This window comes from Hibiscus syriacus, unplaced genomic scaffold, assembly GCF_006381635.1.
Source record: "Hibiscus syriacus cultivar Baekdansim isolate YM2019G1 unplaced genomic scaffold, ASM638163v2 tig00111427_pilon, whole genome shotgun sequence".
NCBI classification, from domain to species: domain Eukaryota; kingdom Viridiplantae; phylum Streptophyta; class Magnoliopsida; order Malvales; family Malvaceae; genus Hibiscus; species Hibiscus syriacus.
In genome coordinates this window covers 5,744,430-5,759,395 of record NW_024063088.1, presented here as the reverse complement: position 1 = coordinate 5,759,395, position 14,966 = coordinate 5,744,430, and the positions used below count along the sequence as shown (strand labels likewise).

The 14,966-nt window shown below is 35.6% G+C and overlaps 1 protein-coding gene across 1 annotated transcript; it reads left to right on the top strand.

Annotated features, from left to right (window-relative positions):
- The first annotated feature begins 5,903 nt into the window (after positions 1 to 5,903).
- On the top strand, positions 5,904 to 7,077 carry LOC120163078 (protein BIG GRAIN 1-like E). The gene has a single exon (XM_039173092.1). The coding sequence runs from the start codon at positions 5,930 to 5,932 to the stop codon at positions 6,869 to 6,871; it is 942 nt and encodes a 313-aa protein (XP_039029023.1). The 5' UTR covers positions 5,904 to 5,929; the 3' UTR covers positions 6,872 to 7,077.
- Positions 7,078 to 14,966: the final 7,889 nt, after the last annotated feature.

The following is a 14,966-nucleotide window of genomic DNA, read 5'->3' as shown; positions in this document are numbered from 1 at the left end:
AAGTTATCAACATTCATGGGATTAGTAAAGGTATTTGAATTCAACTTCAGCAATAAGTTCAATTTTATTAGACATATTACTGATGAAAATGGTAGTAATCCTAGGACATTGCAATAAACGAAGTAACATTGGATCATAATTCATAATTCATAAAGAATATGTTTAAATTAAGAAAATGAACAAATCCTACAAACATAATACTGAATCCAGATAAAGCAAAACTACTTAACAAGGTGAGGGGTTCACCTGATATGACAATCTGAGCTTAAACAAACAGCCTTGGATCCCAAAAAATACGGTGAAGGAAAACAAATGCAACAATAAAGTTTCTTGTCACTGGAGCATTATCTGCAATCAATTCATAGCAAAATTAGCTCCCAGCATTTCAAATATATTCAATGATTGAATTATTGTCTAAGCTTGAATGAGATTTTTAAATTGGCATGCCCAAAATGTGGCGATTATTTTTTATTTACTACAGTGTACATGACCAAGTTATCTGGTCTATATAAAGCACGGAGAGCAATCTTTGAGTGGCATCCATTCCTCACAAAAGAAACTAATATATTCTTGTACTCCATAAGTCAAGAAAGTGAACCTAATTTGAGTCATTTGCAGATGATGAGTCAGTTGCCACATGATCAAAATTGTAGTCCCTAATGAACCCAAGGTTCTGTTCTACATTTTCTTGGCAACCAATCTTCTGAGTGTTCATTTACAAATGAACTAATCTAAAACAACTCTGAATTTGGTGCAGCAGAAAGTGAAACTAATTTGAGTGGTAGTATGAATCACTCATAAGGTTAAAAGCTATGCAAAATACGCGTTAAAATCAAATAAAATGAGATGCAGATAAGATGGAGAACCATAACAGTGAAGAATTCAGATTTATGGTAGAATAATAAAATAAAGAATTGACATATATAAAATTTCATTTACAAATTTTCAATGAAACAAAAGCCAAGAAAATCAGGTCTATAAAATGTGTTCATAGAGGAATGTAGCTATGAAAATGGTGAAATTTGCACCTCAAATCACAGAGTTCAGCGTTGATGGCGTAACGATGGAGGTGATGACGAGCAGCAGCAGGAACGACGACTTCAAGCGGGGACGAGCAGTAGCAGTTGAGTACCGGGCAGCGACGGTGTAGGTGATGACGAGCAGCAGTATGAACGATGGCTTCAAGCGGCGAAAAGCAGCAGTAGTTGAGTACCAGGCAACAACGGTGTAGGTGATGACGGCTTCGAATGGCAACGGGGAGCAGTTGTTTTCGATCGTAAATCTCTGGGATGATTAAAATTAGGTTTAGAATTAGATGGAAGGGGGGAAATGGTCTCGCAGAATTTAAGAAATCACTAATACGGCGTTTTTTTAAAAAACGCCGCAAATTATGTACCTATTGTTGCGTTTGTAAATACAAACACCACTAAAGGGTATGGGACGACAATAATTGCGACGTTTGTAATCCAAACACAGCTATAGTTATACTCTATTACGGAATTTTTTAATAAACGCAACTAATGTCCATATATATTGCGGCGTTTGTGTCTAGAAACACCGAAACAATTCAAATATATTACGGAGTTTGGTGAAAACCACCACTATATAGTACACCTACTGCGGCGTTTGTTATAAACGCCACTAATATCTAAATTTCTTACAGCGTTTGCGTTTAAAAACGCCACTAAAGTACAAATATGTTGCGACGTTTGTTAAAAAAATACCACTATATATTACACCTTTTGCGACATTTGTATAAAAACACCGCTAATGTACTATTCATTAGCGGCATTTTTTTATATAAACGTCGTAAAAGGTTAGATATATAGCGGCACTTTTGGATACAAACACCATTAAATACCTTTATTTATATAAGATTAACATATTTTAAATATTTCATTTCTTCTATACATAAACTAAATTTACAACCATACATTTTAATTAAGAAAGAAGTTATGTATAAAACTACATAACAACAAAATACATTATAATTTAGAAACATTAAAGTTATGCATAAACAGTCTTCACCATATTGTTCACTACAATTTAGTCTTCATTGCTCCTTCGTGGGGAAAGGATGTAGGAAAGCTGTTTTCCTTGTTTGATGACGAATCGTTAAGTTTTTCCTCCGTGTAAACTCTATATGGAGAAACTCTTCATCCATTTCACCAAATAAATATCCTACCTCCGGTTCACCAAGAAGACTCCTTGCGCGCTTCAGTGCTTCACTTGAAACAGATAACGACCCTCCACCTACAGTATGAAACTTGATTGGAGGTGGCTTGGGAATTGAATCAAACATTAAAATAAATTAAAATAGATGATATAAACGTTTACTTGGAGTAACAGTAGAGGTAACATCGTCTTCATTAAGGATCGATACTATTTTTTTAATTGAAGATTCTTTCAACGCCACATAGTTACCAAATTCGGTTCTAAACATAGGGTATTTATCCATTCCTCTATCATCGTTCTCAATAAGTTTTGAAGATCCTACATGCGTACGATCTATAAAATTTGAGTGAGCGTACAAAAAGGGAAATATAGCGGCATAAAGATTCATAGATTATTACCTTCAAGTAGGAGATCGATCATGAAATAGTATGGAGCAATATGAGTTCCTTTCGAGTCATCATCGAGTTTCGACGGCGAGACCGGACCGATAGCCTCCCAACGATAATTTGATATATCGTCAGAGCAAATATGCCATGTAGACATTCCGACGATAATTTCTCTTACTCAAGGCAACACCTGCTCTTTTCCCCCCCTAAAATAGGTTAGCTTTCTGGGTTTTCCTCATTTTCAAAATATATACCAACCAAAAAAAAATGAAAAAGATCATTAGTGATAAGAGGGATCAAACCGTGGAATTGTGTTATAGTTTGTCGGTGAGAGGGCCGATTTGGTTCCTGGGATAGACAAAAGAAGACGTCATTTGGAATCGTGTGAGGGTCGTTGTTGTACCAGAGAAGAAACTGCGAGGGAAGAAGAGTTGAAATGATTTTAAGGTTCGGGTGAGAGAAAAGAGAGGACAATATATTTAACATTTTACGGCGTTTTTAAAAAATGCCACTATATCACATTTTTTTGCGGCGTTTATACAAAAAATGCCACTTAAACAATCATATTGATGCGTTTTAGATATAAACGCCGCTAATTTACCACTCTATTATGACGTTTGTGGTATAAACGCCGCTACATTAACACTCTATTACAGCGTTTGGGCTAAAATGCCGCTAAATGTATACTCTATTCAACGTTTTTACTATAAATGCCACAATTGATTAACCCTTCTGTGGCGTTTGTCTAAAAACGACGCAAAACTATTCTTAATTGCGGCGTTTGTTGGAAAAACGCCACTATATACCACCCTATGACGGCGTTTTTGGTAAAAACACCGCTATATTTCTACTCTATTACGGCGTTTGCACAAAAAACGCCGCTAAAGTCTCAATTTATGGCGTTTGGATTGCAAACGCTGCTATATGTTTAACTTTTGTGGTGTTTTCTCTCCAAACGTCGCTGCATAACAGTTTTTCTGTAGTGGTAGAACGTGTCACCACCATTGGATAACTTACCAGGATTCAGACATGGGTTGGAGGAAAGGGGATGTGAATTTCCCTTGGAACCCAATGAAATGAGAGTTCCTAATCAAATGAGAGCAGCCGATGGATGTCCCGGACAAGCGAAAGAGGATGTGAAGATGCATTTGTGCTTGTGATGAGTTTGATAACATGGGAGGATTCAGGAGGATTCAGAATGAACAACCAGTTTACGGATGCAACGAGCCCATGCCAGCCGAAGGCCGAGAAAAAAAGCTCCAAAGCTCAGCTTGGAGAATATAATACATATAATTATTAAACTACTTATGATATAATACATATAATTTTTAAATAAACTAATATTGATTTTATAAAATATATAAATAATTATTTGATTATTTTTTATTTTAAATTAAAATGAAAAATTCTTTAATTTTAATCTAAAACTTTTACAAGTTAAATAACAATTTTGGCATGTATTAAATCAATTTTTTATTTGATTTAGTGATTAAATGATTGAATATTTTGTAAGATGTCCTAAGTTTGAATCATAGATCTAACAATTTTCTTTCATTTCCTAGTGATAGTTTGGTATAAATTAAATATATACTTTGGTATTTAAAATCAAAGGTTTGCTTAGCTCCGATGGTTGAATGTCTCTCCACTCCCAAAATGACTCAGATTCAAATCTTGGCAAGTTTTATCATTTTATCTTTAATTTTGTTTTTAATAAGGTGGTGACTAAATGTATAGCTCAGTTGAAAAGAGAATGTATCAAAAGAAAAATGCACTCTTTCTAGATTATATTCAAGATCTTATGTGATCTGATGGGAGTAAATACGCATTTTTATGCATATTAAAGATATATATACTCTTTTTTCTGGTAAGACTTTTAATGAGACTATATGTTATTTGTATTCTTTTTCCTTCATTAAGATTTTTTTCCCACATGATTTTTATTTTAGTAAGGTTTTAACGAGACACATTATCTACATAGACATCCAAGGGAGAATATTATGAATATTTATTTATGTGAATGTCTATCTTTATTTATAAGAAAGAATTTTGATATACATTATTATTATATTTATAATATTCATTAGTATTAAAGTTGTATATTACATCTACTACTTATAGCTATAAATATAAATGTTAGAAAAATTATCGTATATATCTCATATTAAAATAATAATACAGTTCTCTCTTTTTGTTCTTATATCTCTTCTTCTTGTTCTTCTAATTGTTTTGTTCTTTCTTATTTAATAATAATTAATATATCATATCGTGGCCTCGTGGGATGAGGTGTAATTTACTCTTATATCCTATTTTAACCCTGCCGGCTGCCATGATTTTGATAACCCAAATTCAGATTGGGATAGAGAGAGTATCCAATTGGAAGATTTGTGGCCATCACTAGGCTATGGGTCAATGGCCATTCTATAAGGAGACAATCCAGGGTCAAATGACCTTTCACTGTCTTCCATAAAAGACACCATATCTGTTTCCCGTGGGGTCTTTTCTTGGACCTTTGCTCCCTGAATTAGCACCTTCGATGGGCTGTAAAGATGGCTCAAACACTGTTGGATTAGAGTTCTTTTTCTTTACAACATTATTAACTTAAAAAAGGAAATCCCTTTGTTTAGTCTACACCATACAAGATGAGACGGGACTCACTGAAGAACCACGGCCAGGCAACTTAACTTTAGGAATACATGGTGCATAACTAAAGAAAGCTATCCGACATCAAACATGAATCCATCTAATCTATAATATCAAGTTCTGGCTTGAGGGGATGAAGACATTGGCTCATGAAAACATGGTTCCATCGCTATTTTCCTTCACAAGTTCCCAATCAAAGATCATGAAATAGATTTGCTCAAGACAAAGACAGTGAAGATTCTCCTTTAAGTATCAGTCCCCAAAGGTTGGTTTTGCTGCATTCTTGTTATACTCTAGGAACCCAAAGAACCACTGGATGTTAAGACACCCAAGTGATCAGAATGCAACTGTCATGCTCATCAAACTCAAACACTTAGTTCTTGAAATAAAAGCTGATAATAAACAATATATAAAAAGCCACGTGTTCCATCTCGATTAGCGATGTTTTACACGTGTGTATTGGCTTTATGTATACACCCCCACACATGCAGGGTGCAACCATCGTTCCCCACACATTGAACAGTAGGCAACAGCCACTACAAAAATCCAGCTCCCACTAAAACAAGCTCAATTATATCATTAGACGGTCCAATTGATTATTGGTACAACTATATTTTAAGGCTACTCCTTCCCACTACTCTCAAATATTAACCATTTCAAGCCCTTTCCCTCTCTATCTATACAATCTTTCACCACTTCCATCCCTTTGCAATATAATTAAGCATACTATGTCTGTAACAGGAGTTTCAGACCCTGATAGAATGTTGAAGAAGTCAATCCATCTAAGGAACGACTCCGGTGAGCTCGATGTGTTTGAAGCTGCACAGTATTTCTCGGGGTACAATAACGCGGCTAGCAATAGTTATGCAACATTCTCTCAGAAGATTATGAGCAGGGTCAGCTTGGATGTGCCAATGACTATGAGGAACACTTTTCCTCAACAAGCTCATGTGGAGGAAAAGCAAATTAAGGACAAGAAATATAAGCTACCGAGCTCTCCTGGTGGGAGATTTGCTAGCTTCTTGAACTCTCTTTTCAATCAAAGAGACTCGAAGAAGAAGAAATCGAAATCGACCACACAGTCCATGACTGGTGAAGAAGAGGGCCCTGGTGGGAGAAGGAAAAGGAGGAGCAGTATTAGCCATTTTCGGAGCTCGAGTATGGCCGACACCAAGTCATTTTATTCGTCCTCAAGCTTCGGTTTCAGGACACCACCTTCCTATGCACATACTCCTACGAAGATCTACAAGGAAGTTAGAAGCTATTCGGATCATAAACACGTCTCATCTCGGTTGAGGACCAACATTGGACCAACGAAACCAACAGCTTTACAAAATGATGTCATTGATGACAGAAAGAATACAAATACAACAGACTACTCTTGGTTGGATGAGAAATTGAAGTTCAATAATGGCTACTCAGAGAAGCACAAGAATATCGGTGTTTATCATCAGGAGAAGAGTCTGAATTACAGCGATCGGTATCCATCCGACGAGAAAGAAATCAGGAAGTTCAACGAGACCGATGATGGTGCAGATAGTGATTCAAGCTCTGATCTGTTTGAGTTGAACTACGATTTAAGCATTTACTCAAGTGGTTTGCCCGTGTATGAAACTACACATATGGACACCATCAAGAGGGGTGCACCAATTTCCAATGATGCCCTATGAGATCCTGCATCTTCAACTTGTTGATGGTTTCATTTGTGTCCATTGCCATTGCACGCTTTGATTGAAACAAAGAAAAGAAAAGAAAATCGATATCTTATATTTTCCTTTCTTTTTCCTCAATGAATGCCTTTTCTTTTCTTTTCTTTTCTCTGTATGTACAGCTCGACATGTTTGCCTGTCTTTGGATTAATGCAAAAACATTAAAAGTCCCCCATTGTAATAGTTTGCTTAGATTTTGCCATGATTAGTGATTTCAACTAAATTAATGGAGAAACATCAACAAAAGTTTCTTTTGACTTCTTGGACAGGAAACAATAAATAGTTTAGTTCATTAATTAATAAATTTCCTACTTGCACGTGTGATTCATGTAACCTTTAGCTTTTCTGTACTATTTTTCATGGAAAACAAACATTTACATAAAAGAAGTTGATTAATTTTTTGCATGCTTGATGATTAAGCCACCTCATCCAAAATCATTCTGCAAATATTAAAGGCCCCCCCCCCCCCCAAGTTCTCTAGATTTGATCCGGCAGGAACAAAGTTAAGGCCCTATATCTTATCTATGAAGAACTCTGGTCTATCAAATTCAATGAACCTCCTAATTACGGGGCTGCCTAGAATTTTTCATTGTTAATGCTGTCTTATCCAAAAGCTGCAGTTTCAAACCAAACCTCAAACTGTTAAGAGTTTGATTAACGCGAGTTTCTGTCTAATCAGACAATCAAGGTAGAAAGGCAAGTGTTGCTTTGCTCATACACTCCGGTGCGGTAGCTTAATATACGGTTAAGGAAAAGACGCTACTGAAAATATTATTATTTTTTTAACATTTCCGGTAAAGCGCTATCTAAAACATTATTTGTTCAACCGAAATGTTAATATTGGGCGCTACCTAAACATTATTTTTTTCTACCGGAAATATTAATATCGGGCGCTACCTAAAACATTTCCGCTAGTGTCTTTCCTTACCTTTATATTAGACTACTGTACGACAGAACTACCCCATACATTGCTATATGTTTTCGATTGAAAGCATACAGAGAAATGTCTAAACTACACATTGTCCAATAGGGATTTGGTCATTTCCAGTTTTCCATCTTCAGACCATATGATATTGTGGTAGATTGACAGATCGAGTCATGACATATTAGCCGATCCGTCAAGCTACGAAAATATGAGATAATCTTAGAGTCTCTCTATGAGTACATGCGTATAAAGTTAAAAAAGTGGGGTATATATATATATATATATATATATATATATATATATATTTATTTGGCTCTCCCTTCTCATTGAATCAAAATAAAGCCTAAAGCTAAAATGATTATGAAACCTGTTGATAGACTTTTGAACAAATGATGTATGTAGAGCACATCAACATGCTGATATACGCTCACATCAATGATGCACGGGGCATCAAAAGGGTCCAACAGAGCACGCAGCATCCTCATGGATGGACGATGGAGCCTAGATGTGTCACACCAAAAAATAGGGCCTTAAATTCTACGATTAGATTTTTTGAGCACTAAATTGAATTTTGATTTAATTCGGGAACTTAAGTGAAATTTTAATTAATTTCGGATCCAAATTCAGAAAGTAACTAAAGGTGGAGAACCTATGACATGATTTTACCATTTTCTTTTTTAGTTTTGTATAACCCAAAATCAGGAAAAATTTCATTTCTTTTATTTACTCTCTTCAATATTTTCCTCTTTTAGAAGGAAAACTTTGATCGCCGACCGTTGCTCCATTTTTTACACCTCCCGCGCCATCGTGTTCTTTGCGTAATCCCGAGTCCACCGGTGTCCTTCTTGTCTCCGTTGTCGCCTGCGTGTGAGGGGGTGAGGAATATCAAGTTTTCGACGTTTTGAAATTGATCTCTCCGTCTTTCACCGTTGTGAACCGAGTTTGGTAAGTGTCTCAAAACCCCTTAAAACGCAATTAGAAATTTTTTTAGAATTTTTCCGACCCCCTACAGCCCTACATGCGCCCCACGCGCCGCCCCTGCGCATGGGGAAAGTCCACCGCCTAATGGATTGCTTGGATAAGGGTAGATCCGACACGACCGCTGACCACACCTGCATGCCCGACCCAACTTGACCTGATCTGAATGTTGACCGTTGACTTTGACCAAAAAGTCAAAATTTTTGAAAAGGCATATTTTATGTTTTTCGACGTCCTGAGTCTGATTCTGAAGTTCGTTTTGTCAAATTATGACCCCAAAGCCCCGAACTGAGCCCGTTAATCCGAAAATGGTTAGTATTTTTAGCAATTTTGCTTATTTATTTGAGATTTGGTTATAAAATTAATCCAAGAAGATATTTTTATGAAGGTACTCTTGTTTCACCTGACTGAGGGTCAATTAGGTCTGGTGTTTCCTGTCTGTCAGACCCACTCGATCCGCGTTCTACGAGAGTTACCCGTAGGTTTCCGTAAATTATTTAAATAAAGGTTAATATTATTCATATTATGATTATGATATGGATTTTTTGATTCGTATGATTTAACACTATCACTGATCGTGATCGACAGACTCAGTAGTAGGCTTTCTTATCAGACTACTCAAACCGGTACAAGTGTGTTTCTTGTTGGTGTTACATTACTGTTTTCAGCTATCTGTTTTAGATTTTTGATACTACTAAATATTTTTACGACACGATGCCTGATTTTTTGAACCTGATTTATCTGATATCTGATTTACTGTATATTTCTAATATGATCTCTGGATTATCGTATTTTCATATCTGATTTCTTAAAATGGAATATTTTCATGTTTTAATGGATTAAACTACCGTTTTCATTCAAATACATACATGTTATTTCTGTCATTGTTGGTATTACTGGAGGAAGTATCTCAAGGCTAGTATATGACTTATAAGACCTTACAGCTTTTTGCAGGCTCCTCGGCTTTGTGCTCAGGGTAAGTCCTTACCACAAGCTCCTCGGCTTTGTCCTTAGGGTGAGTTATTACCGCATGCTCCATGGCTTTGTGCTCAGGGTAAGCCCTTACTGCAGGTTCCTGTTTTGTGCACAAGATAAGACCTTACTGCAGGCTCCTCTGCTTTGTGCACAGGGTAAGCCCTTACTGGGTGTACAAGTGGGTGTATGGTTCTGGGGAACCTACACATTCTGGTGATCAGACAGGGGTAGTCTTCATGTTTTTAAAACATGTTTGGTAAATCGATTTTACTGAAATATTTTATCCGTATGTTTTTATACACTGTAAGGAGCACACTGAGTTTTTTTAGCTCATTCTGTAAATTTTAACATTTTCAGATAATAATATACTAGGCTAACAGACTTGGCATCTTGAGGACCAACTTCTCCTAATTTTGTACCACTGTATATTTCTATATATTTTTCTGTTATATTTTGGTGACATGTGTTTTGCTACCATCTTGATATATCTGTATTACCGATATTTTGTTCAGTAAATGTTTTATGTGGTTTTCTGTGGTATTTAATATGAATAAATTTTATACAGTTTTTTGACATATGTATACATATATGTTTATCATATGAAACTTTCTTATGGATTTTAACGTTGTTTTAAATATGAAAAAAAATTCTAAATGTGATATGTGACCGCCTAGATTTGGGCCTAACATACAGGCCGGGTCTAGGGGGTTACACTTGGTGATATCAGAGCTTTCGGTTTTAAACACTTGGATTGTGGATGAGTCCAAAAATATGGATTTTCAAGATATTTTTCAAAAAAAATCGCGTCACATTATTTTATGAGTTTAAATATATTTGAGGTTCCTAATGCTAGTCTAACTTAGGTTTAAATTCTTTCTGTAGAGCCTTGTAGATTTACTCGATGAGTGCGACTATAGGTCGTAGGCCAGGCTGTGGCTGTGGTCGAGGGCAAGCGACTCAACATTCTGTTACGATAGATGATCCTATGTCACCTCGAGATTCTTTTGTCCCGCATATAGATTTGTCTATTTCTAGAGATGATCCGATTACTCCTGCGAGAGACCCTCTCGTCACTAAGATGAGGACACTGATATGGATGAGGATGCCATAAATAGGGTTGTCTTTCGTATGTTCTAGAGAGCTACTAGAGTCACTGGTAATATATATGCGGTCGATATTTCAAAAAGTTTTGTAGCTGCTTGAGTAGTTACGTTTCTGAGGATCTTAATATCCATGTTGAAAATACTGAGAATTCAGTGAAGGTTCAAAGTCTCGTAGGTCAGTCCGTAGAGTTAAATCGTATTTTTAGAGGGTGTCCTATAGAGATCCATGGGAAGATCTTTCTGGCCGACCTGATGGAGTTACCTTTGGAGGAGTTTGACTTGATTCTTGGCATGAATTGGTTGAACAAGCATTGAGTTAATCTCAATTATAGACTAATAGAGTTATTTTGAAGACTTCAGATAACCGAAAGATTGTGATGATCGGGGAACCTCGTAGATTCCTGACGAATGTTGTGTCAGCATTTGTAGCTGAGAGGTTGTTCATGAAGGGTTTCGAGGTGTTTCTTACTTATATTCTGGACACTAGGAGTTCCCGATCTGACATTAAAGGCATCATGATTGTTAAAGAATTCCCCGATGTTTTTCTTGAAAAGTTGCCTGGATTGTCGCCGGATAGAGAAGATTAGTTTGAGATTGAAGTATATTCCTGTTCCACCTCGGTTTGGATGACTCTTACCGTATGACCCCAAAAGAGCTTAAGGAACTGAAAGTCTAACTACAGGATTTGTTATATAGAGGATTTATTTGACCCAATGTATCACCGTGGGGAGTCACAGTTCTTTTTGTCAAGAAGAAAGATGAGACATTGGGACTCTGTATTGATTATAGGAAAATGAACAAACTCACGGTTAAAAACAAATATCCTCTACCCAGGATCGATGATCTGTTTGACCAATTTCAAGGGGTTTCTATCTTTTTGAAGATAGACTTGAGGTCTGGTTATTACCAACTCAAGGTGAAAGATTTTGATGTCCCAAAGACTGTTTCCCGTACTCGGTATGGGCATTACGAGTTTGTAGTGATGTCATTTGGGTTAACTAATGCCCTGCTACTTTTATGGATCTGATGAATATGGTGTTTCGACCATATCTGGACCAATTTGTGGTTATATTTATTGACGACATACTGGTGTATTCTCGAACTGAAGCAGAACATTATGAACATTTAAGGATTGTTCTGTAGACTCTAAGGGAAAATAAGTTATACGCCAAGTTGAGCAAGTGTGAGTTCTGGCTCAGTGAAATGACTTTTCTTGGACATATCGTTTCTGCTGAGGGTATCTGAGTGGATCCGAGTAAAGTGGAGGCTATTCTGAACTGGAAGCAACCCAAGAACGTCTCTGAGATCCGTAGTTTCTTAGGCTTAACTGGTTACTACCATCGTTTCGTTGAGAGGTTCTCTGTTAGGATTTTCGGAAGCTCAAATTGACAGCCAGAACGGTTTGCAAAGAGGGGTCGGAACGGTTTTCTGTTTAGGAGGTAAGGAGATTGAAAGATAGAGAATTGTATAGCGATTTATAGTGGTTCGAATTTCTCAACCAAAGTCTACGTCCACTACCTTAGCTCCTCACCAAGGATTTTCCAACAAATTCACTAATTTGTTCTTTCTTTTGAGGATAAAGAGTAACCTTACAAACTCCCTAGTTTTTCCGGGCTAAACTATAACCTTTCCCTAGCATTTACACGGGATTAGCTAGAACCTTTCCCCTTTACAAAAGGATAAGAAATATAAACAAGAAAACCTCTCTAAGGTAGGTGTTTACAAGATTGAGCTCACAAGAACAAGATATATACAAGAGAAAGATGAAATAAGAATGAAAAACTCTTCTCTTGTGTTTGATTGCTTGGATAGTTGTTCTCTTGCTTCTTCAAGTGTCTTTAGCTTGTATTTATAGATTGGAATGTGTTTAAAGTCATATATAGTCGTTGGGGATGTTTTGGAGCCGTTTGGGGATGAAAAACAATTAATAAAACAACTTGGAGCGTGGGGGGAATCGGTACCCCCTCATGGGGAATCGGTTCCCTAAGTGCAATCTGTTTTTGACCGTTAGACAAGGGGGAATCGGTACCCCTGGGGAGGAATCTGTACCCCCTGGGCAATCTGATTTTTCTTGAAACCCTTTAAAAAGAAAATATTTTTGGCTTGATTAAGGCTCGAAATACTTTGTAAAATTGTTTTAAAATAGTTTAAGTATAAATAGAATTTTACACTTTAGTAAAAATTAAAATGAACTTTAAAAGACTTGGAGTAATATTTTGATATTCGAATAATTACATCGAATATATTTAGAAAATCTTTTGTAAAATCTTAAAATTCATTTAACTTAATTTGTTATATCGAAACATCAAAATGTTTTCAATAATCTCCCCCTTTTTGATATAACAAAACATTTGAGTAATTTAAGATTTTGAAATAAAGTTTGAAATTACTCCCCCTTACTTTAACACTTCTCCCCCTTTTTTTTAAATCAAAAAGTCTCTAATCTTTGAAGTTCAAAATAACTTTGGAGAGTAAGTAGTAAATTTGACATTTTAAAAATCATTTGAAAAAATCAAAGCTCCCCCTCAATAAATGCATTCCAAATAAAATTTTGCTTTTAGGATCTTGACACTTAAACAAAATTGAATTTCAACAAAGAATAACAAACATGTTAGTAGCATATGAAATTCAATATATCCACAACTAAAATACTTTATGAAATACCAATTGTTGAATTTAAGATCATATGCATAAAGTTTTCTAAAAATGTTATGCATTTGAAAATTTTTGATATCAATTATTAGAGAGATGTCATTTTTATTTAAATCACATGCATAAACATTCAAATTTAGGTCAATTTTTTTTTAAGATTTATAAAATCAAAGTATTTGAAAAGTTGATATCAATTGTTAGAGAGATATCATTTACATTAAAACAAATTTTGACCAAAATTTTATTATGATGAACTAAAAATTCTGAAAAATCATTACAATTTTAAAATGTTCATCATAATCATCTTTTCAACATACATGAGATTAAAACAATGATGCATAATCATTTAAAACCAAAACTCATGCATGCTTAAAATCAAATGAGCAACCAAATAATCCAAAGTTAAAAGTATTAAGCTTAGAGGTTACCCATTCCTTTTTCATGTGTGGCTAGAGCATCTTGAATATCATCATTTTCATCACAATTGCTTCCACACACCTACAAGAGACATTTAAGTAGATTTTGGTATCCAAATTGCTTTGGATCCTTGAACGTTAGTTATAATGCCCCTTGTTCCTTTTGGAACCCATACTTGCCTAATTTTAAAATGTTTTCCTTTCTTCAAAGGACAAGTATGTTCCATATGACCATGATAATGGCATTGTGAGCATTTTGCCATTTTTAAACATAATAGATTGTTTTTAGAAATTAATTATTTTTCTTTTGTTAAGCTTTCAAGCTTAACTTCTAACTCAAAATTTTTCTTTTCTAAATCATTTATTTTGATTTTTGAAAGTTCTAAATCATTTTTCAAAATTTCATTTTGATTTTCAAAATCAACTCTAGCTTTCAAAATCGATTTATTTTCAATTTTGAGTTTTGAAATTAATTTCGTATATTTGGAATTCATGGTCTCAAATCCCAAATACAACCTATTATAAGCATCTTGTAACTCATCAAAAGTAAATGAATTAAATTCATTTGAGTTAGAAGATACCTCGGGCTCTTCAAGAGCCATTAGAGACACCACCTTTGTTGGTTCTTCTTTCTTGTTTCCATGGATTTCATCGAGCTTATTCCAAAGCTCCTTGGCACTTGAACATGAAGAAACTCCTTCATAGATTTCAGGACCAAATGCACATAACACCATGTGCATGGCCTTGGCATTAAGTTGAGCTTTCTTCCGTTCTTTGTCACTCCGCTTCTTCTCCTTCTTCTTTGGAGAAGAGTAGCCATTCTCGATTATCTCCCATGCATCAAGATCATTGGATTGGATGAATACCTTCATTAATTTCTTCCAATGATGATAGTTGTCTCCATTGAAGTATGGAGGCTTGTTCGTTGGTAGGGAGTCTTTCATGTGGAATGAGCCGGAGGTGGAAGCCATCTTCTCGATTGTGTTGGGAATTGATAGAGCTTCTTC